This window comes from Neoarius graeffei, chromosome 25 (genome assembly GCF_027579695.1).
Source record: "Neoarius graeffei isolate fNeoGra1 chromosome 25, fNeoGra1.pri, whole genome shotgun sequence".
NCBI lineage: Eukaryota > Metazoa > Chordata > Actinopteri > Siluriformes > Ariidae > Neoarius > Neoarius graeffei.
Window position 1 is genome coordinate 2,115,030 of NC_083593.1, and position 26,012 is coordinate 2,141,041.

General features: G+C 41.8%; 1 protein-coding gene across 1 annotated transcript in view; it reads left to right on the forward strand.

The window, feature by feature from the left end:
- Window positions 1-21,774, forward strand: part of kirrel3a (kirre like nephrin family adhesion molecule 3a) — a 211,683-nt gene extending 189,909 nt beyond the window's left edge. Inside the window, exons 7-16 of the mRNA XM_060909621.1 lie at window positions 4,658-4,806; window positions 4,893-5,020; window positions 5,375-5,501; window positions 10,082-10,182; window positions 12,292-12,490; window positions 12,995-13,102; window positions 15,120-15,203; window positions 15,423-15,532; window positions 15,836-15,922; window positions 19,942-21,774. Of these exons, the coding sequence (XP_060765604.1) occupies window positions 4,658-4,806; window positions 4,893-5,020; window positions 5,375-5,501; window positions 10,082-10,182; window positions 12,292-12,490; window positions 12,995-13,102; window positions 15,120-15,203; window positions 15,423-15,532; window positions 15,836-15,922; window positions 19,942-20,352 (1,504 nt within the window). The 3' untranslated portion in view covers window positions 20,353-21,774. The remainder of the gene's footprint in view (window positions 1-4,657; window positions 4,807-4,892; window positions 5,021-5,374; window positions 5,502-10,081; window positions 10,183-12,291; window positions 12,491-12,994; window positions 13,103-15,119; window positions 15,204-15,422; window positions 15,533-15,835; window positions 15,923-19,941) is intronic.
- Window positions 21,775-26,012: the final 4,238 nt, after the last annotated feature.

Consider the following 26,012-nt stretch of genomic DNA (forward strand, 5'->3'; position numbering starts at 1 on the left):
TTGCGCATAGTTCACGACCCGGTCGCGAAATTTTGTCGTGACCAAAATTTTGAACATTTCAAAATTCTCGTCCCGACATGGCACGCAGTCACGACGGGTTTACGCACACTTCACGCCAGTTTACGACTAGTTTGCGCACTGGCACGACTCGAGTCGTGCCAATGCATGCCACAGAATCATGCAAGTGTCAGCCTTGCATAAGTTCTTATGGTCTGTTAGGAGTGAGTAAGGCACAACAAATTCTAAAATACCCCAACCACCCACTTTTTGGGGAATTTAGTTTGCTCCCCTCAGGCCGCCGTTTTAGAATTCCTGCTGTAAGGACAAGGCGTGCCAGAGATTCTTTTATTTTAGTGGCTATTAGGACCCTTAATTCATTAAGGGACACCTAATTTTTTTTCCTCCTATTTTTTTCTGTAGTTATTGTTATTGTCATTGTTTAGTGGGAATAACTAACAGTGACAGTTATGAGTTGGGTGGGAGGGTGGGCTGGTGGGTATATCTATTTGAGTAATGTGTTTGTGTGTAAATATATTTATGAATGTGTCTGTGTGGTCCATGTCTATGTTTTCTTAACTCATGTTCTCTGAATACCTGCTGCACACCAAATTTCCTTTTTTAAAGGATAATAAACCTGAAACTTGAAAAAAAGGATTATGAATGGGTGATTGGCACCTTCCAACCAGTGGCACCATTCTTCGAGGGCTATCTTGATTGTGAGTAGCTTCCGATTCTCCATGTCATAATTTCTTTCTGCTGATGAGAGTTTCTTTGAAAAGAAGGCCACTTGATGAAGTTTCTGTTTCTCCCCGAAATGTTGGGAGAGAACCGCCCCTACCCCCGTGTCGGAGGCATCAACTTCGAGGGTGAAAGGCTTGGAAGGATCTGGATGCTGTAGGATGGGGGCAGAGGTGAAGGCTTTCTTGAGACAACAGAAGGCTGTTTCTGCTGGAGGGTTCCATTGAAGGCGCTTGGGTCCCTTCTTGAGAAGTGCTGTCAAAGGGGTGGCAGTTGAGCTGAACCTTCTAATAAACCGGCGATAGAAGTTTGCAAAACCTAGAAAATGCTGAAGGTCTTTGATGGAAGTGGGAATGGGCCAGGACGTAACTGCAGGGACCTTTGACGAATCCATACAAACTCCCTTGGAATTGATGACGTATCCAAGGAAGGAGATATGTGTTAGATGGAACTCACATTTTTCTGCTTTAACATAGAGATGATTCTGGAGCAGGCATTGAAGAACTGTTCTTACATGCTCTTGATGACTTTCTTCATCTGGGGAATATATCAGGATGTCTTCGATATATGCAATAGCATATTTGCCCAGCATGTCCCATAGCATGTCGTTGATAAGGCACTGGAACACACTAGGCGCCGAAGAAAGGCCATACGGCATTACCTGGTATTCGAAGTGACCGGCGGTAGTGCTAAACACGGTTTTCCATTCATCTCCCTTTTTGATCCTGATGAGATTGTACACGTTGCGTAAATCAAGCTTGGAGAAGATTTTTGCTGATCTAAGTTGTTCCAGGGCTGCAGAAGTAGAAACACAGACCCTCCTTCCTCCTCCTGGCACGTTTAGAGCGAGTTAGGTGGGTGCGTGAGACGTCCATGGCAGAACCGTCCTCTGGAACTGAATTCAGTTTACCACTTTCCTGTAGGGAGGGTCGATGAGCCAAGAGATTAACAAGACAAATCCTGAGGTCTATGAGAGAATCGAGCATGAGTTGTTCATCATGGCAGGCGAATTCGCTCAGAATCTCAGGGCTCAAACCTTGGCGAAATACAGCTTTCAGCACGGGATCATTCCATCCATTAGTGTCCGCCATTGTTCTGAATTCCAGCCCATACTCGGCCATGCTTCTGGAGTCCTGTGATATGGTGAGTAAACTTTCACCTACTTCAATCCCCTTGGGTTCATGGTCAAAAACTCATTTGAACAGAGTGAGAAATTGCGCATAAGACTTAGTCGGCTCACTGCCTTTACTCCAAACTGCGCTGACCCATTGCAGTGCTTTTCCCGTAAAGAAGGAAAGGAATTTGGCAATCTTATGTTCGTCAGACATGCTAGGCATAGCAGTGAAATAAATGGAACACTGGAGAAGGAAGCCTTTACAGGTGAGCGGCTCTCCAGCGAATTTCTCCAGAGCTGGAAGTTGTAGCACTGGGCTCGGAGATGACTCACAACGTGTTAAGAGGGCCTGCGGCATCACAGTTGCTAGTTGGGCCATTCTGGTGTTGAGGGCTAGCATCTGCTGACGCTCTCCTAATAAGCGTCCTTGGGCGTTGAGAGCAGTTCTCTTCGCCTCTTCCGCTACATCCATGGAGGTGAAGTATCCTGTCGTGACAGGATACTTCACCTCCATGGATGTAGGTAGGCACTTACGGATGTATGCGCAGAAGATTGACGAGGAGCAGACAGTAACAGAGCCAAAACGACAGACGAGAATCAGAGTCATAGAACTTGCGAGGGTCAGGTGACTGGCAAACAGCATTAAGGGGAAAAGACAAAGAGCGAAAATGGAAAATAGAGAAGCTAGAGTCAGAAGAATGAGAGTCAGTCAGAAAACAACAAGGCTTGGTATGAACTGATATAGGCAGAACAATACTTCTCAGTGGAGTGGTGTGAGAGAGAGGTTTATATAGGCAGGGGGACTAATTGGAATGATGAGTGACAGCTGAGTTCAATAATCAGGAGACAGAGGGCGCTCTGAGTTCAGGGGAGTGTAGTCCACGGTGTCCATGCTTGTAGTTTGGACAGTTTCAGCAGGTTTACTGACACAAGTGCTAATTTATAATCTCACCATCGGTTAATGTCGATGGAACACGTGTTGGTGAATGAATTCACCGGATAGATCTGAAACACAAATTTGTATCCCAATGATGCTGTGATGTTGAGGTGAAAGGGCTGGCAATACTCTCTACTTTGTCCCCTGTAAATCACAGAGATGCTAACAAATCATAGCCGTCTATGAGGTGATGTATGCAGAAGTGGGCGGATAGCGCTTTCCTCAGAGGACATTACACTGCCCTGTGATGCAGCAGGAGCAGCAGTTTGAAAAGGTGCAGTTCGTGATTTCATGGTTAATGTGATTATCATGACTAGAGCCCTGTTCATGATGATCATCCTGATGATATTTTCAGTATTTTGCCATTAATTGTATATTAATTTATGACTTTAAACTGTAAACTCCATTACCGTATCTGACATCGCATTGCAAGTAGGGCAGAGTGATATAGCTGAAAAACATATGATGAAATGTTTCATTCCAGTCGATATTGATCGTTTTTAATGATCTATTTTGGATAATTACCAAGAGGAAAAAAAAGTTGAATTTAACAACTTTATTTTGACTTTAAACACCTTAATTTTATCAACAATTTCCTCATCGTGTGCAGTGTTTACTGTGCACATGGAGCTGTTACTTGAGCGGGCTGCCAGGGAATATTAAGACCTGAGAAAGTAGATTTGTTCCAAATCACATTTCTGCAAATAATTCTGAAGAAGGAGAAAGCTCTGTGAGTGGTAGATAAATAATAATAATGAACAGAATGTTCTGTATCGGGGCAGCACGGTGGTGTAGTGGTTAGCGCTGTCGCCTCACAGCAAGAAGGTCCTGGGTTCGAGCCCCGGGGCCGGCGAGGGCCTTTCTGTGCGGAGTTTGCATGTTCTCCCCATGTCCGCGTGGGTTTCCTCCGGGTGCTCCGGTTTCCCCCACAGTCCAAAGACATGCAGGTTAGGTTAACTGGTGACTCTAAATTGAGCGTAGGTGTGAATGTGAGTGTGAATGGTTGTCTGTGTCTATGTGTCAGCCCTGTGATGACCTGGCGACTTGTCCAGGGTGAACCCCGCCTTTCGCCCGTAGTCAGCTGGGATAGGATCCAGCTTGCCTGCGACCCTGTAGAAGGATAAAGCGGCTACAGATAATGAGATGAGATGAGATGTTCTGTATCACTAAAAGAAATGATTGTCCATACAGTCACGCAGTAGACATGCGTTACTGTGACAACCAGAAAAGTTAGTCTCCATAAACCAAGTCTGAATACATGGAACGTTCCTGATGTAAAAATATCAAATGTAACGTTTGCCCTCCAACCATCAGTGTCTCGTTTTTAGTTTGGATTGAGACTCATGACTGAGTCATCAGTTCTTTATCCTTTTGGAATCTCATTGTCCTTTTTTAAGTTCAAGAACGTATGCGTTGCATGTCAAACACACAAAGAATGATTCAAATCCCACTTGATTCATTTCATCTTATTAAAGCATATGGTTTTGCCTTCAAAAACAAACAGCGGTCCATCTGCCCTGCTTTCATTCCATTCCTTTCAAACCGAGCTCCAGCTTGGCCAAGGTCTTTTTTTTTTTTTAATAATCCATTAAAGGCGTGTGAACAGCGGTGATGGTGCATGAGAATCTCATAATGGCTGCACTATTATTCTCTTCATGCTTGTTGATGATGAAAAGAAAACAAAAAGGCACAAATTGGAGGAAAAATCGGTGAAAATACCTCCATTAGATGTGTCACTTTCAGATCTTCACAGCAGCCTGCGAATAAAAGATGCGTACAACCATTCGGCTGTGGGAAGGAAAAAAAGAGGCATCTTTGATTTTGATGTGTTCTTAAGAGTTGTTTTTTTTTTTTTGCTTTCACAATAGATGGGCTAAAGGTGGCGCTGTGATCCGGGACGCTGTGGGAGAGATGTACGAGGTGGCTGTGGATCACTCATTCTTCACCGAGCCTGTTTCTTGTGAGGTCACCAATGCGCTCGGAAGCACCAATATCAGCCGCAACGTCGATGTCTACTGTGAGTTACGCTTTCACTGCATCACTCGGTCAAACACACGTCCTGAACGTTAAGATTGATGTGACTCGTTGCTGTGATGTGTGCAGTTGGGCCCCGTCTCGCCGCCGAACCTCAGTCCCTGCAGGTGGATCTGGGCTTGGACGCCGTCTTTAACTGCGCCTGGATGGGAAATCCCTCGCTCACCATTGTCTGGATGAAACGCGGCCACGGTGTGGTATGACATAATTAAACAATTATGCTTAATTACACTTTAGCACTGTTATAAATAGGTGTCATAACTCTTCTTGAAATGGTAATTACACATTTAGAAATATTAGCAGTCACATATGTGTGCTCCAGTTCGCCCAGCCTCTCCCAGTATAATCACGTACTCCTTACAGTCGCAGATTCAGCAGTGTGTGTGCCGGATATTATCACATCACCCACAATCTATTTCGAGAGCGTGGTGCAGCTGCCCATTTTTATTCCAAATGAAGTACAACAGAGAGACAGCATGAGAGAGAGAGAGAGAGAGAGAGATGTGTTAAAGTGATAGCATTAAGGTTTACGTGGTCTGCTTTCCATTCAGGTGCTTAGCAACGAGAACACACTGACCTTGAAGGCCGTGAAACAGGAGGATGCTGGCAAATACGTCTGCCGAGCCGTGGTTCCTCGAGTCGGAGTTGGGGAGAAGGTGGTGACTCTGACTGTGAACGGTAAATAAACATAAACTCTCTGTCTGAGTGCTCAGGAAAGAAGATGATGCATGAAGTGTAACATCCAGCGGTTCCCCTGTCACTGCTGCTCAATTCGTTTATACCACTGGACCTGGATTCTGATTGGTCAGAAAGTGTTGATTAGTTTTCTAAAACAGCAGCTCTGACAGTAGCACAGGTTTATATTAATGATCTTGTGTCTACAGTCCAGCATCCCGAAGTGTTTCACTCCTCTTACACCACAGCAATGCAGTTCCACTTATTTATTTATTTATTACAGAATGATACATGACTCATCATTTTATCCATTTATCCTTACTTTTAATGTTGTCTAACTTCCATGAAGCAGTTTATTTTCTGTTTTCTACCTTTTGAGGTGAACACCGACACTGGAGACTCCTTCCGTAAAGGCTCTGGAAACATGTCTCTGTACTTCACCGTAATGATTATACTGCATGTTTCCTCTGTGTTAGACAGCTATGCATTTTTTAAAAAGTACGGTACATTACAGGATAAGACAGTTTAGGAAGCATAATGCTCAGGTTTTTTACGTTGTAAGGTTTTCATTAGCCAGTCCCGCGTCTCGCACGTAGTGTGATCTTTATGAAAGCCTGGCAGCCAAAGCCAATCAGATTGCTCAATATTTACTCTGAATTCCATCATTCCTTTTAAAGTCATCAATAAATGTTATGCAAAATTCTTGTGGCGTGATATTACACAGACACAAGTGTTTCACTGGGAAATACACCACTGGTAATTTTTCATCCGAGCTCCATCCGGGACATGGAGAACCAAAACCGTGACGTAAATCTCTATCTGTCACTCGTGAGGAAATCGATGAATTGTTTTGATAAATTTGGGGACTTTTTGTTTGTGAATGTGTCGCTATAATAAAAAGAAAATCACACGTTGGCTTGAAAATATGAAGTTTATCTTCTCACATTTTTCATATGAAATACATCGTGGATCTGAGTGACATGTTTAACAGTTTGTAGAGCTCTTTGAAGTGTGGGTGGAGCACAGAGGACGGCAGGACAACGCTTCAGATGCAAATAGGCTTTTTATTGCCAGACTTTTCAGTATAACCGCCAGTTTTAATCTGATAGCGAAACACACACACACACTGTGTTCTTGTCCCGGGATGAGCTCTCCTCTGCTCTCCCTCTGCCTCCTTAAATAGGGCGCGGTTACTGGGAAAACACACAAAACACAGGTTAATTACCGTCAGGTGTAGTGATTCTGCCACTCACCTTCCCTGGCTCCGCCCTCCTGTCACAGACCGGCGCTTGACCACGCCCCCGCTGCCACACAGTTATTCCATAAAATTAAGTCGTACATGAGCTGATAGGTGAAGAGGCGCGTAGCACTGAGATTGAGTGGAATAACCGTTTTATTCTTTCCACATTCACTGGATTTTGAGAAATGGAGCATTTTTTTTAATTTTTTTTGCAAATTCGATAAATAAAAACTTTATACAAAACATCCGACAAAATCATTTCCTCTTAGAATGTTAAAAAAACGGCAAAATGACAGGAGCAATTTGTGAAAAATGCGATAAAAATAATAATTCTTGAAAAATAAAAAAAGATACATTCTTACCATCAAATACTTTTATTCCATATTTTGTTGCTTTTTTTATTTTGGGGGGTTTTGTTTACAAGTAGAGTTTTTATTTTGTCCTCTGTTGGTTCAGTAACACTCTCCACCATTTTGTTTTTCTCTACTCATGGTATATGAGCTGATATCCTAGTAGTAGAGTAGCCAATCATAGTGCGCGATTACTCATATCCAGTGAATGTGGATAGAATAATTCCCGATATTTCACTCTGATGATGTCACTCCCAGTGTTTTCCCACTGACTAGATGCGCATTGTCAAAATGGCGAACTGGTTCAAAATTAAAATTCTTTTGATTAACTTGTGGGTTTTTTTTTTTTTGTGGACATGTCAATATAATATGAAGAACTTTACACGGTGGCACGAAGATATGAAGTTTATCTTCTCATGTTGAAAATATTTTTACTCGTGATATGTAGTTGTACATTCACCACTCGGCAATAAACTTCATATCTTTGCACCACTGTGTAATATCCTGTATCTACTACATGCCTTGGGGACGATGTACGTAATTGATCTGAAAGTATTGACTGTTCCATCTGTTCAAGATTCTGCAGTCATAAACTCCCTGGCATGGTGATGGTGTGTGTGATCGTGTGGGAAATTCCACCAAGGCGCCCTGGTGCAAAAAAAAAACCAAAACAAAAAAACTATGTTTTGTTCATGCTTTGCTCAAGGGCAGGTTTTCCACTTATTGGAGAATCAGATACGGCTATACTGATTCAGTCAGATGGAAAAGGCTCGGGCTCTTGAAGGAAAGCCCACACCCTTGAGCTCCTGCAATAACCTGGTCTTTTCCTCAGCAAGGCAATAAGTCGCGTTCATGCTTTATGAATTCTTTATCTGGTCTTGATTCCCTGCATAGCAGTTTGAGGACCTGACGAGGTCGCCGCTCATGCAGCTCCGTCAGAAAATGAGGACTTGGTTTAAATATTTGCGCTGCTTTGGTCTTGGAAGTGTTTCAGTCAGCCTTTCGACTGTTCGACGATGTGCATGCAAAGAAAACATGCAGTTAAGAGCAGTTACGAAAGAAATAGTCACTTTGGATTTCATAATGTGGATATATCAGTGAGATAGATTGTTGTTAATCTGTGTGTGTGTGTGTGTGTGTGTGTGTGTGTGTGTGTGTGTGTGTGTGTGTGTGTTATTGCAGAACTGAAAGAACAGATTGAAGTGCAGCAGCACCGGATCAATTACAGTCATTTAGCCGTTAACCCCTCGCGTGCAGGGAAACACTGCTGAATCAGACAGAATTAGCATCAGCGTATGATTAGCATCAGGTCAAAAAACACATGCTTTGAATTCAGGAATTTGGATTATTCTCAAACTTATCTCTTCATCCTAGCTTTCTTTTCTGCTTCCTTTCTTTGTAAGAGAAGGGCACGATGTAAATAAAAGGATGTGTGATTATTATTCTGTCTCCCAGTGTGTATGGGCGAGACAGGGCTTCCTGTTTTCTGTTCACAAGCTGTAAATCTCCACATGCTCCATATCTCTCTCTCTCTCTCTCTCTCTCTCTCTCTCTCTCTCTCTCTCTCAGCTCCCAGGCTGAGGCCGTGAGATAAAGGCGTCTAATTATAGCACTCGTTTACAGCACCGATCTCCCTGTCTGATTTTGTTCGGCTCCCCAGGGCAGAGTCAATCAGAACGCAGCGCCGCTACTGAAAAGGGCTATGACGCGATCTCATTCCTCCCTACCGTCTTTGCAGCCTCATGTAATTAAGAAGTATTTGTTTCACACTTTTTCTGTAAGAGAATAGAGCAGGCCTCTGTGAGAGCTCACCGGCTTGAAAGTGTCGAGATTTTAATTCTATTTAAATGGGAAATCTGCTGATCTCAGAGCTGCATAATGACTTTAGCAGAGACAAAGTTCTGAATTTACATTTTTATTCATTTTTCTTCCAAAGTGACCCAACAGTATCTCTCAGGCTGTGATGGGACATGAAATTATAACCTTAACACATGATATTTTACTATAATCATCGATATGGTGGAGTTGTGGAAGGAGTCGCCAGTGTCAGCTCGCGTGAAACGAGTCAGGACCGAGGAGTTTGCACTTCTTTTCCGTTTCTTGGAAACATGACAAGCTGCGTTTTTTTGTCTTATGAACGTCGAGAGAGAGAAAAAAGAGAGACTCATGAGAAAACGACCATTTATAAAGTTACAACTTGTTTCCAGAGCTTTAAATGTAACCACAAATGGATAAAAAAACAATCCAGTGTGTCTTTCCTTGATGAATAAAAATTTGTAAGCACGTTGCTGTGGTGTTAAGAGGAATAAACCAACTTCAGGGTGGTGGCAGTAACTCCGTCGTTGAGTATTTTCCGATGACAGAATGACACCTTACGTAATCTATATTTAATAATAAAACAATAAGAACCCACTCTATTTTGGAATAATTTCAAATAAAAATCTGTATGAGAATATGATAATAAAATACATTGGTCTCCATTTAATCTACAAATCTATATTTTTATTTCTAGTTTTGTGCATTATTGGATTTTTTCATACTGTGATGTCATGTGTAATAAATCAGGATGCCTTTTCCTTTTTAAAAATATTCAGCCACATTTCCCTCCTTATTCCTCCATTATGTCTTCTTATAATGATGAATCTAAACACTCGACCCTGCGTCTGCTGATAAAAAAGAAAAAGCCTGAGAGCCGTGAGGAAAGCACTGACCTGGCCTCACTGATGATAACTGCAACCCGCATTCATAATATTTTTAAAATGTTAGCTGTGTGAGTGGACTCTCATGTCAGCTCGGTTACACGTATATATTTTATAACGGGCCAAGAAATAAACTCTGGGCCAGGAATAAATACTCTCAATTTCTGTGGTGTGTAGGTGTGGTTCCGTCCTCTGCAGGCTGTGTGTGTGTGTGTGTGTGTGTGTGTGTGTGTGTGTGTGTGTGTGTGTGTGTGAGATAGGCACTCACACACTGATTGTCATGCCCGCTTTCAGGTCCTCCCACTATCTCCAGCACCCAGACGCAGCAGGCTCTGTATGGAGAGAAAGGCCAGATCAAGTGCTTCATCCGCAGCACTCCTCCTCCAGATCGCATCGTGAGTGCTGTTCTCCGTTTTCCTTCTCTCTCTCTCTCTCTCTCTCTCTCTCTCTCTCTCTCTCTCTCTTTTTATCTGTGTCTCAAAAACACAAAGCACTGATACAGACAGAAATTTCACACTTACAACAAGATGGAGCTACAGAGTGGCAGCTTTTGTTCCTTTCCTTCACCAAGCCGAGAGGATGAAAGTGACATGGCTGTGTTTAATGTGTGCGTCCTCTGATATGATTTTTGAAGGGAAGGCAGGAGGGAGGACAAAAACATCCCAGAAGGAAGGAAGGAAGGAGAGAAGGAGAGTGGGAGGGAGGGAAGGAATGAAGGAGAAATGCTTGCTGGAAGGAAGTCACAAAATAAGGGAGGGAGGGAGGGAGGGAGGAAGGAAGGAAGGAGGAAGGAAGAGAGGAAGGAAAGTAGGGAGGAAGGATAGAGGGAGGAAAGAAGAAAATACTTGCTGGAAGAAAGTCAGGGAAGGAGGGAGGAAGAAGAAAGGAGTTAAGAAGGAGGGAAGGGAAGGAGGGATGAAGGACAATTATTTGCTGGAAGGAAGGCAGAGAAGAAGGAAGGGAGGGAGAGAGGAAGGAAGAAGTACTTACGAGAAGAAATTTATTTATTTATTTATTTATTTATTTATTTATTTATTATTTTGCTTGCGAACTGTCCTTCCTTTATCTCAGATGAATCCCAGTTTATGTGAGAATGTGAAATAGAGAGACTAAAATCCACTGATCAGTTTTTGGAGTGTTTTTGTTGTTGTTTTTGGAGATGATGATGGTGATGATGATGATTTGTGATTATTATTATTTCTTTCTTTATTCCTTTTGCCTTCAGGGTGAGTAATGCCAAAATATTAGAGTGAAATATCACTGAAATGCCAAACTGCCTGTTTCAAACAAAACAATAACACAATATGTACAAAAAAATCCAGAGAAATAAAATACAGTTGCTCTCAAATAAAGAGGCAAAAATATAAAGAAAATTCGAGAGAGAGAGAGAGAGAGAGAGAGAGAGAGAGAGAACACAAACACAAGTCTTAATAAATGTGTACAGAATAATTTTCAAACATCAAAGCGTCCTCCTTTATTAAATCTTTCCATATGTTCATTGGGCAGAAAAGAAGACGAGATCTTTTAGTAATATAAAGCTGGATAATCAGCGGAGATCCGGCACGCGGTCCTCTGAAGCGCGGCCGACTTTATCATCCGAGACTAATGGAGCTAAAAGGAAGTGTGTTTCATCTCTTGAGGACCGCTGGGTGTGTGAGCACTGAGAACACAAGAAATTCCAAAAAATACCAACCCCATTCCTTTAATTTTACTAATGTAAGGAAGCAGTGTGTTGATATTGCCAGGAAGTGGTTATCGTGTATGACTTCCTGCCCCGTGCTCAGGTTAGCTGTGCTAACGTTTAGCTGCAGGGTTGTTTGCAGGTGTGATGTCTGGGGACAGGATATTAAAATAACTCCTTACCTTTCCGTCCTCCTGAGACTCCACACACCAGATTGCTCATTTCAGACACGTTATTTGTGTCCCGGCGCTGGGCCGAGGGTCATAACACATTTATAATCATTACATGAATATTTTGGCCAATAATTGTTTCTGTTTCTTACAGGAGCACGACACAAAATGCTGCAGTATAATTTCACTAATTCATGGTGCTCGTATGCCGAATGAATGATTTAATGCCAAGAGTGATAATCAAACCTTCATTCATAGCACAGTCATAAAGCACTATGTACACCTCCAACAACTATCCAAACGTGCCTTTCATCAAAAATAAAGCCTGTAATTTTGCCTCCCAGGTATTCACATAAGGCTTTTATAAATTCTCCAGCTTTGCTTTATAATGGAATGAAAGGATTTATGCTTATCGTATGAATGTGGTCTAAAAGCCTTATGTCTCATAGTGTCTGTAATGTTTCGTACCTATTGCATATGTCTCATATATATAAAATGTCAAACATCTACTACCTGTGTCTCATATAGAGTCTATAAGATCTGATACCCACCTTATATGCCTCGTATACTGTCTATAATGCCTCATATCTACTTTATTTGCCTCACATAGTGTCTATAATGCCTGAAGCCCTAAATCACTGTATCTGTTGCAGGCCTGGTCTTGGAAGGAGACAGTCCTGGAGTCAGGAACATCAGGAAGGTACACGGTGGAGACGGTGAGCACGGAGGAAGGCGTCATCTCCACTCTGACCATGAGCAACATCGTCCCCGCTGACTTCCAGACCATTTACAACTGCACGGCCTGGAACAGCTTCGGCTCCGACACCGAGATCATTCGCCTCAAGGAACAAGGTGTGTGTGTGTGTGTGTGTGTGTGTGTGTGTGTAGAGGGAGAAAGTGTATTTTGTTCCCGTGCCCCTGTCCCGGAGTGATTAAGCACACTGCCTTGATTATTTTGAGTACGAGGGCACCGAGTCCCTGTTAAGCTCCTTTACTTGGGTAAATGTCAACAATTTAAGTCTGCAAAATTCCATAATGACTTTCCAATCTTTCATTTGTAATCTAATTTCAATTGCCCTAAATCGCTTTTTGTTCATATTTATGAGCTCTTTGAAATATTTATGTGGGATTAGATGCCGCTTTCTCATTCAAACGCTGCCCCATTTTCATTTATTAGCTCCGTCTTGTGAGGAGCGAGTGAGTCTCTCTCTCTCCCTGTAGGATTCCACTGAAGCTGATGTTTAAGAAAACCTCGCCTCTGTTCTGTCTCAAGTGACGAATGGACTTCCGATTTAGTATTTGCTGCAATTTTTTTATTCACTGATTACTCCCCCTGGCTCTGTGTGTCCTCCGTAGGGTCCCTGCGCTTGGCCGTCATCATCGGGGTCGCAGTGGGAGCTTTCCTGGCACTCATCGTCCTCATGGGGACCCTGGGGGCTTTCTGCTGCGCTCGCCTGCAGAGGAGTAAGCACTTCAGCTCCCGTCCTTCCTCTCGCGCTCTCTCTCTCTCTCTCTCTCTCTCGCTCACTCTCTTCCTCCCTCCCTCTCCATCTCTCTCTCTCTCTCTCGCTCACTCTCTTCCTCCCTCCCTCTCCATCTCTCTCTCGCTCACTCTCTTCCCCCTCCCTCTCCATCTCTCTCTCTCTCGCTCACTCTCTTCCTCCCTCCATCTCTCTCTCTCGCTCACTCTCTTCCCCCTCCCTCTCCATCTCTCTCTCTCTCTTCCCCCTCCTCTCTCTTGCTCATTGTCTTCCCCCTCCTCTCTCTCCCCCCTTTCTCTCTCTCTCTCTCTCCCCCCCCCTCTCTCTCTCCCTCTCTTCCCCCCCTTTCTATCCCCCCCCCCCCCGGGCTGATAAATGGGTGAAGAAGGAGAGCAGCAAGCAGAGCTAGTCCTCACCTCCAGTTTGGAACACGTCCTTAGAGAGGCATTGTGGGTTTTTTTCATGTTCCACATGATTTGAATCAGGTTGTACGGCAAAGTATTAACCCCTTACGTTCTGTTCACTAATTAGTAAAGTTCTGTCTGACTCACCAGGCCGTGTCATGAGGAATAGAAACAAAATGGGACACTTTGGTTTATTTTGTTTTCCAAAAATAACTTTTTTTCCAGAGTTTATTTTCACTGAGCATCTACTTTCTCTCATATTCAATCTGCAAATCAGGCCAAGTTGATTTAAACTGAACAGAACATAACATTTATAGGCAGTAAGTTTGTTTGTTTGTTTGTTTGTTTGTTTGTTTAAGCAGAATTAACTGAAAGAATAAGGAATAAAACACTGCGTGTCGTCCAACGAGAGAAAATAATCAGCAGCGTGGTGTTGTGATGAAGCAGAGACACTTATGACCCTGGAGCTGATTATTTTGATTATTTGAATTATTTTGATTATTTTTCTGATTGGGCCAAAGTGCTGACACTGGAGACTCCTTCCTTTTGATGTTTAAAAAAAAAGTCATCATATATATATATATATATATATATATATATATATATATATATATATATATATATATGTTATTTACCAGCTGGGAGGTCCATATGGTGAAATACCGTGACCGAGGTCTTGAAAGGGCCGAGGTCAGTATTCAAGGCCGAGGTCACGGTATTTCACCATACGGACCGACCTTAAGCTGGTAAATCATATATTTATTTTTTTCTTTACCAAATTCTAACAGAAAATGAGAGCGCCCGAAAGGGAAAACCGAGGCGAGCCGCCATTTTGAATCCTCATTCACGGCTGTAATGCAAATGGCTTCCTCCTCGGTATACAAGTGCACTTCCATGGCAGGAAAAAACTACATTTTGCTGTCTATGTAGTGCCCTATTTATACAAATAGGAGTCATTCAGGATTCAGCCATGTTTTTGCTCAGCGTTAGCAAGTTAGAGGTTTTTAGCTTTCTCCTGAAATGTTTTTTTTTTTTTTGTCTTCCTCAGGGGAGTAAAACTTGCTTTCGCTGTGAACCCTGTCGTTATCGCTATCCATGCTGTAAAATTAATGCTATTCTCCTGAGAAATGCTGGCAAAAATTTATAAGATTTTTGATCAAAATCTTATAAATAAATCTTATAAAGAAGATAAATGTTGACAAAAATTGCTACTATGTTTATTGTTGTTGTGAACGAGCGAGTTGCCAGAGGTCCGTAACCGGGGTCCGTACCGTAGGACACAGACCCGCTCACCAGCCAATCAGAGCGCAGGATTTGATGGAAACCGGACCACGAAAAAAATAAAAAGATGATATGTTTATGGTTAGCGAATGCTCTTGGTTAATAAGCTTATCTTCTATTTTATTTCCTGCATTATTTTCTTCCTGTATAAATATTTTTGTAATAAAATATTGACGATAGAGTGTACTCCTTTCTGTATAAGGTCATATTGGATGTGAGACAGTCTTGCATGAAGCGAAATAAAGGCCTGGTGGATTTTTTTGTCCCCATTCTGACCCTCTCATATTTATTTGCATGTTTGTTGTTGTGCCACAGAAGACATGCACCTGGTAATGTCCTCACTGCCCGTCTCGCTCTCTGCTCGCCAGAGAGAACTCTCGAGCACGATTAAGACTGAAAGTAAGATCCAGTTGCATGCTCCTTTCTCACTTCTCACTTTTTTCTTCTTTTTTTTCCCCGCCCCATTTAGTGAACAGTTGAATGCACGCTGCTGTAATGGGTGAAGTAGAGCACTGTGATGTAGTGCTAGATGTTCAGCGGGGATTTGGGAGGCCAGTGCTTTTGAAGCTCGGTGGCTCTGAGATGACGATTCTGACTAATCACTGCCCTGTCTTTCAGGTCTCAAAGGGGTCGTCTCGGCAAAAAATGACATCCGAGTAGAGATCGTTCACAAGGATCATAGCACGGCGAGGGAGACGGAGGAGCACGCAGGCGTGAAGCAGATGATGGTGAGTCCTGCCAGTTCCCTGTTTCCCTCAGCGTTCACTTCCTGCTGCGAAAATCTGCTCAATTGGAGCAAAAAACTCAACGTGTTTTTTCAATAAGCACAATACTGAACACAGTGTGCTTAGTGCTCTCATCCCTCACTTTACTCTTTCTCTCTCTCTCTCTGTCTTCTGTTTCCCTTTATCCAACTTTGTCTATCTGAATCTTCTTTCTTTCTTTCTTTCTTTCTTTCTTTCTCACTCTTTTTTGTTTGTCTTTTTGTGTCTGTCTATCTGTCTGTCTCTCTCTCTCTCTCTCTCCCACAGATGGAGCGTGGGGAGTTCCAGCAGGAGTCTGTGTTGAAGCAGCTGGAGGTTCTACAGGAAGAGGAGGAGGAGTTCCAGCACATGAAGGTGAAGCTGATGAGCAGCTCTCCTTAAACACACTCGTGTGGCAGAGACGACTCTGAGTCACTGATCGCAGCAGAGTCGTGTTTATACAGTGTGAGAGATTACACTGGGAGTTATGAGGGAATACCTCTCTCTCTCTCTCTCTCTCTCTCTCTCTCTCTCTCTCTCACACACACTCACTGGAGTACACACTACAGTGACACACGACATAAAGCACAGAAGATAAATGTTATATCGTCACCGGATTGCTATCAGTTCAATGTGAAGGAATTAAATTTCATTAGATTTTCCTCAGGCTGTTTCTTCTCTGGGCAGCACAGTGGTGTAGTGGTTAGCGCTGTCGCCTCACAGCAAGAAGGTCCGGGTTCGAGCCCCGTGGCTGGCGAGGGCCTTTCTGTGCGGAGTTTGCATGTTCTCCCCGTGTCCGCGTGGGTTTCCTCCGGGTGCTCCGGTTTCCCCCACAGTCCAAAGACATGCAGGTTAGGTTAACTGGTGACTCTAAATTGAGCGTAGGTGTGAATGTGAGTGTGAATGGTTGTCTGTGTCTATGTGTCAGCCCTGTGATGACCTGGCGACTTGTCCAGGGTGAACCCCGCCTTTCGCCCGTAGTCAGCTGGGATAGGATCCAGCTCGCCTGCGACCCTGTAGAACAGGATAAAGCGGCTAGAGATAATGAGATGAGATGTTTCTTCCCAAATTAATTTAATGTTATATTTACTGTCAAATTTTCCCTCAACTTTTCTAAATAGAGTCTAATTTGGGTCTCAGTCCTGTATAATCACAAAACCTCAATATTTTCCATTTTCCATCAAAATAATGTGTTTGATTTAAAGAAATCCCAGTCTGATACCAATCAATGTTTATCAATTAAAAATAAATGAAAAGCATGATTAATAATAATAATAATAATAATAATAATAATAATAATAAATCTCATCTAATGCATTTTTAAGTTCAAAGTGCAATTAAACATAATTGTGTTTTTAATTTTAAAATACAGTTTATTTGGAGCCTTTATTCAGAACTTTAAATTTATCCGAAGTTTTAAGTTTAAATATCTGGAATTAAAATGGCTAATTAAGTCATTATAATAAAACACCAACAGTTAATATATAGTTAAATGAGTTTCTTTCTTTAATTGTTTGTTTTGTATGTTTATTTGTTTTATTTCGAAAGTAGCTGCTCCACCTTGTTCTTGTTATCACTGTAAATAAATTGTTGATTTTTTTTTTGCTCTGTCGGTGATAAATGTGTCTCAGCGGGCCTTGTAGAGAAAAATGTTGTGTTCCTCAGTTGTGTCCATTTGAATATTGTCTTCAGTGAGATGGCGATGGATTCAAAATAACTTCAAACTCAAAGTGCTCGTGTCACGTTTGGATGAAAATCTGAAGTGTGATTTATTTTTTAATCCATTTTTTGGTTAAATTGGGAGGTAATGGGGGTCACGCTGCTCTCATGCCTGTGCAGTCCATTTCATGAAAAGCCAATTAATATTTGCTTCAGGTGACAGGTTTGAGCTGTTTGCGTGAGAATATAATAATAATTAAAAGAAATAATTAAAACCTGAGTGAACTTCACCCTCGAGTGTTTCGACTTCGACTTGTGTTGCATCTCAAAGTCGTGAGAAAGCCTCGGTTTATTTGTGCTGAATTTATTACGGATGCAGATTCACTAATAATGAACCAGCAGTGAACTTCTGTTCAACTTCACTCACTAAAACTAGACGGGGACAGTTTTACAGTTTTATTCCTCCTGGATACAAGTGTGACACTTCTCTGTCTGTCAGAAAAACAAAGAAACAAACTTCAGCAGGATTCATCCACTCTTCCTGGAGATTAATCACTCACAGTTTTCTGAGTTTTATCACTTGTTAAAAAACGTACAGGTTCAGAGACGACTCTCAAACCTGTCAGGAGATTGTAAGTTCCTGTCCAGATAACACCTTACCATTTCTGAGGAAAATAAAAGAAGAAAAGGCCATGCTCTCTGGATGGGTGGGACATACTGTCTCTCCCCTGTCAATCACAGCAGCACTAGCCAACCATAGCGCATCTGCGAGTTCATGTATGTGGAAGAGGGCAGATCGCTCTTTCCTCCGAGTGAGGTGCAGCTGTTGGGAAACATCTCAGAGGAAGAACGTGTTCGGTGCTCGCTGTCATGTGATTGGGGAGAGTTAACTGGTGGGAGGGAACAAGCAGGTCACCAAATTCCCGTCTGTGTCATCACAAATTACAGTCCATCCCAAATCAGAACGACATTATTCAGGGTTTTTTTCCCTCTACTGTATATTAAATGGAATGCACACACACACACACACACAGACACACATGTAAAATAAAAGATCTTGTAATTATGTAAAAAACTGGATAGGTGGCAAACGTTTCATTTATTTTGGAGCAGCAAAATAATTCCTTGACCTGCGAAGACAAGAACTGTGCATTAAATCATTTTAACCGAAGGATTAAATCTTCAGTTAACAAAAATGTCCACTTTCCACGCATCTAAGATAAGCTAAGCTAGCTGTGTGCTTCCTATTTGGGTTCAGCTTGACATACTAATATTAAAGGTGCAGTATGTAGAGTTTAGGGATCTGTTCAGTTAGCAGAAACGGTGTATAGTAAGTCACGAATCATTGTTTTGGTGAGCTTAGAATGAGCCCTTTATGTCTACACAGGTTGCGGGGCCTCGTTCACGGAGCCACCATGTTCCCAAAACAAATCCAGCGCCAGATGGAAGACTAAGAAGAAGAAAGAAGAGGAATCAGTGGTTGTTGGTGCTGGCTGATAAAGATTGAGAACCCAAATATTGAGAAATGAAGGCTCATACTTATTATTTAGTACGAGAAAAAGCAAAGGAGGGTGAATCCTTGTCAAAGGCATGAAGCAAAATGAAAGCAGGACAACATAAACATTGGTGTGGCTAACATTATGATAAAAGTGTAACGTTAAACAAAAAAAAAGTTTTGCGCTAACGGCTACTGTAGATTCAAATAAACGCTTGGAAAAGGCGGGGCGGGGGAGGGGCATTCAGTTGGTTGCAATCTGCAACATCACCATTAGATGCCACTAAATCCTGCATAGTGCATCTTTAACACCATCCACATTCAATCACATGAATATTTCCCAATGTCTCACACAGAGAAGGAAATAAAAGCAGATTAAATGCTCAACATTCTCACTGTCTCGTCCTGTAGCCTCAGAGAGAGACGACTGATCCCGAGGCTAGCTCAACTTTTCTCATAATTATGAGATCTTTTCTTGTAATTATGAGATATTCATTATTATGAGATAAAGTGGCTATTTTTTCCTTTTATGAACGCAGTGCACTTTAATAGAGGAGTAACACACTCATAGATGAAGATAATGACGCGTGTGTGCGTTTAGAGAGAAAAAAAAATCATATTAGAATTTTCCCAGATTTCTCTCCTCGTGTATCTTTCTCGCTGGAATCTTTATACAGGAAAACGTTCCTCTTTCCTGGAATATCCGTCATAAAACTTATTTACGAAATAATTATTTACAATTACAGTTATTTATGAAGCCCAAATCAACCACATTTTTTTTTCCAGAAGCTCTGATTCCATCCCGAGTCATCAAGACCCGTTTAATTAGCCGATAATCAGATTTAGCTGTTTATGCACAAGACGACTATTTCACAGCCCTGAACCATGTAATCCTTTTACCACGAGGCACTTCTCAGTCTCTTCCCTAATTTTTATGTCACACTGAGTGTAATTAGCGCTGCTCAAACTTGACCTTGGCTTCTCGTGTGTATAAATAATTTCATGCAGCTTATTTTGAGCTGATATGTTTTTTTAAAAATAATTTTTCTAAATATTCTTTCAAAGATCCCATTTAATTTCAAAACAGCTGCTTGGATCCAAACTCCATCTTTTAAAATCTTATGAAAATCTTAAAATGTATTGTGATTAAATTTTTTGTTTCAGAGTTAACATCTTTGATGTTAAGATATTGTACTTTTTTAGAATAAAATATTGAAAGAAGAATAATTTGTGTTTTCAGGATCCAACCAACGGCTACTACAGCGTGAACACCTTCAAGGAGCACAACGCCACGACGTCAGCTGAAGTTCGCAACCCGTCCGGAGCAGCGACGCTGGGAAAACAGCGAGTCCCCACAGGCATGTCCTTCACTAACATCTACTCGACACTGGGAGCCGCACCCAACCACCGGCTATACGACTATGGCGGCCGCTTCGTGCTGGCCATGGGCTCCAGCTCCATCGAGCTGTGTGAACGTGAACTCAGCGATTCCGGATCCTTCCAGGACGCCCCGTGCGACAGCAGCACAAGCAGTTACTTTGACAAAGCGAGCAAGGCCTCGGCTTCGTCCTCAACGCACCACTCACAGTCGTCGTCACAGAACTCGGACCTGACACGGCCGCTGCAGAAGCGCATGCTCACCCATGTCTGAGGATAAAACTCTCAATGAACCTCACCAGGAACCACACGTTCCACCAGAAACCTTTCAGATGTTCGGTGTTCTTTGCTTTGGATGAAACCCAACATGGAACCCGTCGTCGGTATTTTTTAACAAGCAGCGTGTTTTTGTACGTTTTACTGAGCCAGTCGTTTCACACTGGCACACTGTTCACACACTTCTCATCAAACGCCGTCCCATGACAGTCAGGATTCCATCCTTATGGTTGATTTTTTGTTTTAACGTTTTTTGACGGACTTTTTTGAGAAGCCTGAACATTTCTCTTCAAATGTCATTCCATGACAATCAGTGACTCCATCTTTGTTTGTTTTTTTAATTTGTATACCATTTTCTCCCAATTTATGGTCCTTTTCCAGTTTTTGCCCACAAGCTCACTATCTTCACTTTTCTGCCTACATGGGAATCACATGGCTGGGATTGGCTAATGTCGCTGTGATTGACATCGTGATCGTATGCCCCTCCCACCCGTACAGAACCCTGTCGGACTCGAGGCCTTGGCTCGCTGTGACGTCATCAGGATTCAATCTCCCAGTCTCCCAGTGAATGGATGAAAGCTTTTGTTTTTTTAGACTTTGTTGTCGGAGCTGGATGGCAGCCATGCGTCTCGCGGAGAAAGAACACACAGAATCGTCCCTGAAATGATTTCATTCCTGTATATTCTCATCCCTTTTTAGGTTCTTGAGCGTGGTACTTTCTTTGTGTGTTTAAAACTCATTTTGCAATGCATGGCAGATGCAGATCATGTGATGTTTACATATCGAGGGGGAAGGAGCGCGGAACGGAGTCTGGAACCGCCTACTCAATGTGAACTCTCTTAACTGACCTCAAGCGCTTAATCCAAGAGTGGACATCTTTTTTTTTTCTATTTCAGCTTACAGTGTGTTGTTTACACTCGAGCTTGTAAATCCCGCCTTTCCGTACGAATTTACTGTAATGTCGTCAGTTTGATGGTTTGATGGGATTTTTGCTTCTTTGTTTTTTTAATATCTACATGAGATGATGGATGGATGGATGGATGGATGGATGGATGGATGTTTAAGGCCACTGTTTTAAGCGAGCCAACCATATTATGCCATTTTGCCATTTGGTCTGAGCATCAAGTGCCTCCTTTGGGCAGCTCGAGGCGGATGTTTGTATAAAAAAATCCAGTGTGAATGAAAATGATCGCAGTCAAATGACTCAGATAATCATGGGTGAAAAGTAAGTGGTTAATAAAATCAAAAAGAAAAAAAAGTGGATGGGAAATGTTGCAAACTCGTCAAAGCTATGTCAATCATTTTTCTGTAAATAGACGTGCGATCTGTCTGTACGGAGGTCACAGGTCAAATCCGCCTTCTTCTATCCTCATGTCTGATTGATGCCTTGCCATGAATAGTTCATGGACTCTGTTCTAATACGTCATAAAAATGTTTCATGCACACCTGTCTCGAATCGTCTGTGCATATATTTCCACTGCTGAATATTCATCCTTGAAGACATTATTTCATTAAGATGTTAACCTGGACAGACTCCTGCTTTCAATCAATCCCTTTTGTTCAGGCTTTTACGTCTCTCTGTTTCTATATAATATTAAACTTCCATGAAGGCATTAGGGAGATTTCATAAACCTTCATAACATCCTCGCATGAATTAGTTATCACGGCGTGGTTTTAATCCATCATCTTGGCTTTTAAAGGTTGGCTCAAGCGGACTGGATCCATCACGAAACTAAATGGATTGCAGAAGATGATGCATGCGAGGCGCTCTGTTGTGTTTGCATCGCCGCTGTGGCTCTTTAAAAGGGCAGCTTTTCTTGCTCTGCCTGCGTAATTGAAAGTCGGGTCACGAACGCTGCTGTTGGGGGGGGAAACTCTTCATCAGCACATTCTTTGACTCGTCTCCGCTCTCTGGAAGCTTCTAAGGATGTGCTGTGGGCTGGATTGCGAGCAGTAAACGTCTCGCCAAACTCTGCTTTCTATTGATTTCGTAAAAGAGCAGTAGTGATGCAGAGTAAACGATTTAATTTGCTCCAGTCCACAGGATTTCAGAGACATTTAACCAGACACTTGAGATTCAACTGCAATCCTTAGACTGGACCACATTACGCTCATATCTTCTGACCAAAAGCTTCCGTCCTTTAGGAAGAACAAATTCTATTTTCACTGATCATAAGTTCAAGATTTTATCGTTCTTTTCTAATGTACAGTCTGTAAGTTTAATAACAAACAAACACTAATTATCAAAACATATCAAGCTTTGACATCAAGGAAGGAATAAAACACACGTGGTGTGTTTATTTCAGGAAAATAATCAGTGTTTTTATTCCTCATATAACATAGCAATTTAGCAATGATTACAATTTCGTTTTTTACAACAACAGCTCAGACTTTTTATCTGTTGATATACATTAGTGTAGAAATGTTTAATGCTCTGGAACGTCCACAAAACAAGTTCCTGTTATCTTTTATGTTATTGAAGCCACACCCCCAACCCAACCCCCAGCCCCTTTATTTATTTATTTATTTATTTTCCAGTCGGATATCTTGTCTCAGTTCCAGCTGCTTCAGAAGACTCTGATATCTTTTGGACACTTTTCTGGCCACAAGCTTCAGAATCTTGAAGGTTACAATTGACAGAGAATGCACTTCCTTTGTGCCAGGAAAACAAGCTTTGAGAAAAAAAACGAAAAAAAAAACCACACTCATCTTTTCAGATCAAGATACAATCACAAGAAGTAAAAAAGAGATGATGGTGATCATAATAATAATAAGAAGAAGAAGAAATAAAAGTTGCTCAAGACTACTGTTTGAGACAGTTGGATGTGTCTCATGTTACCAGAAAATATCTGTGCTTACTCCTGGTTTCTTTATCAAATGTGTAATTCTGCCTTCTGAAGCCAAACCAAAGGAGCTCACGAATGGACGAATGCTGTTAGAGTGACAGCGTCATTCGAAAAATAGGTTCTTCACGAGTTCTTTTAGAGTTCATTAGATGATCATTTGAAGGATTCTCACATGAAACGCTTTCCGATCAGGAAATATTCTGGTCCAGATTTCCACACAGAACCTTTAATGGTTCCACCAGACAGGGAAGTAAAGAACACCCCCCCCCCCCCTTTTTTTAAAGATTTTACCTCCTGACCAATCAGGTCACAGGTTGGAGGTCAATTGAGAAAAACAAACATGGTGGACAGAGTGCCAGTGGAAAATATTTGTCTTGCTTCATGAGTGAATTTAAATGTGTGTGTTTTTAGGATGTTCAGAAAATGATTGGTAATGAGCCTGACTGCATGATCATAATGTCTATATGAATGACGTAGAGCGATGGGATGAAACTCTCACTGAGTTGAAGGTCATAAAACACAGACTCAAGGCTCGAGAGGGCTGAAGATGCAACAACTTGGACGGCTGTTTGGCTTGTGATCACAGTTGAGATCTGAAGTGTCCTACAGAAACACTCGCATCCTGATAGCATCGAAACAGCTCCAAACTTCTGTCGTGCTTCAGATCGGATCTTGATATACGATGCATTCTGTATCGAGTAAGATGTTTGTGCAGAACAAGAGTCTGTATTCAGAATCCTTAAATTTAAGAAAAGGAAAAATGAAAATGCTGGATGGAAAACTGGTGCCGTGTTTCAGCAACAAGACTCATCTTTAATTCTTGTTTTTAACACCAAATGACAAGAATTATTGTTTTGTCCAAACAAAACAATCCAACTAGCATGGTGTTTTTCTTTCCAGAATTTAACACCATTCTAAATTCACAGAGAAATGAGATACACAATAAATATATTTAGTTTCCTTCTTGTCTTGGGCTCCCCTTTTGTTTTTCCTATCATGTACAGTATAATGACCTTATTACCATACAGACGTAAATGTGCTATTTACAAACAGTTCTGCTTCAGCGCTTTAAACGATACACCATCGCTCAATTACAAACATGTTCGCTTCCTTGTTTTTGTGGTTCCTGCTGTGTACATAAAAAAAAAGCTAATGAGAAAAGAAAAAGGAGAGAGAGAGAGAAAATGAACTTTGTTTCACAGCTGGCTGACTCGGATTCAGCAGCGTGTATCTTATAATGGGTACAAAGTGTGATCGGCATCTTTTCTTGTAGATTTAATAGCGCAGGATAAAATGGCATCGAAGTTTGAAGCCGAGATGCTATGAAGAACATACAGAGTGTTAATAGCATCACACGGTGCGGATATCAATCCGTGATGACGCTAATGATCCTGATGCTATGCAAACAAGAGACAGAAATACACAAAGATGTTTAAAATGATTAGCATAAGTAAAAAAAAAATGATTCACTCGTAGCGACTAATCACTGTTTCCTTCCACTGTTGTCGCAGATGTTACAGTTTCTCCCCTAACGCTGTCACATCGGATTATCAGTGCAATCAATAAGGAATCATTAAACACATTCTTCTCATGTCATTATCATGATGTACACACAGCTATTATTTTTGTCTTTTCAACAATCATTATTTAAAGGTTCTGACTGCAAAGTTGAATTCTGGGTAAAACGTTCTATTTCTATAGCTGTTGGAGTTTTGAGATGTTTTGCTGCTGCACACACACACACACACACACACACACCGTGTATCCTGTGTGTAAATATTTTGCTGAGATAAAAAGCATCCCGCATTTCACAATTCTGGAGATTGCCGAAGCAAGTGAGCAACAATATCATGTGACCACCGTGGGGCGTGTCTGATCTACTTTTAACCAAAACAAGTCGGCATGGGCGAACATGGCGGACTCGGCTCTCCCTCCAGCGGAAAAGAAAAGGAAAGCATGTCTACTGAGTGCTGATGCAAGGTTAGATGGCGTGTCATTTTTCTGGACAGATAACTAAATCATTCTAGCTAGTGCTTAGCTATCTTAGCCTTAGAATGCATGAGACTCCACAGTAGCGAGGATGGAGTTATGCACCTAATGTTTTGATCTTACAGAGAAAGAAACAAAAACAAAAGCAGGAACAGAGAAAAGATATATTCGTTGTTTTTGTTTCATGTATCTATTCGTGAACGTCAACCACAAATTACATCCCTGCGACTCAAAACTCTCTGACGTCGATGCAGAGTCACGATGTTTTCTGCATATCGCCATTTTGGTGTGACGCAGTTCCATAGTTATGCTAATTAGTTAAAGCTCTTCATTTCCATCGGGCCATAGTGTTTACCTCAAGAGGGAGAAAAACAGTCCCAAAACAGAGAAAAGTGACCCTCAGGACATCAAAAGACTCGCATCTCGTCTGCATGATATTGTTCTTGTGAGACAGAGGAAAATGCCATGCATAATAAAAACATTTAAAACTTTCAGATGACTTTGCAGTCAGTACCTTTAATTGGCTTCCAATAAATGAGGATTGATGCAGCGGCTGTGTCGAGCACGCCTGTCATTCACCACCACCAAGATCTCTGTGCCAAGCTCGAAGGCCGTCTTTTCATCCTTCACAAAGCCTGTCTTCCTCTGCAATGCATCAAAGTAACCTGCTGCCCTGTAATCATTTATTTACTGTTTGGGAAGGCGTGGTAGGTTGTGTTACATACAACAGAAAAACCAAGATGTCAGATGTATTGTCTACAGCACACTCGCTCAGAGAGCTTCACAGGAATTGCACACCTGAAGGCAACAGTGTCATGGATAA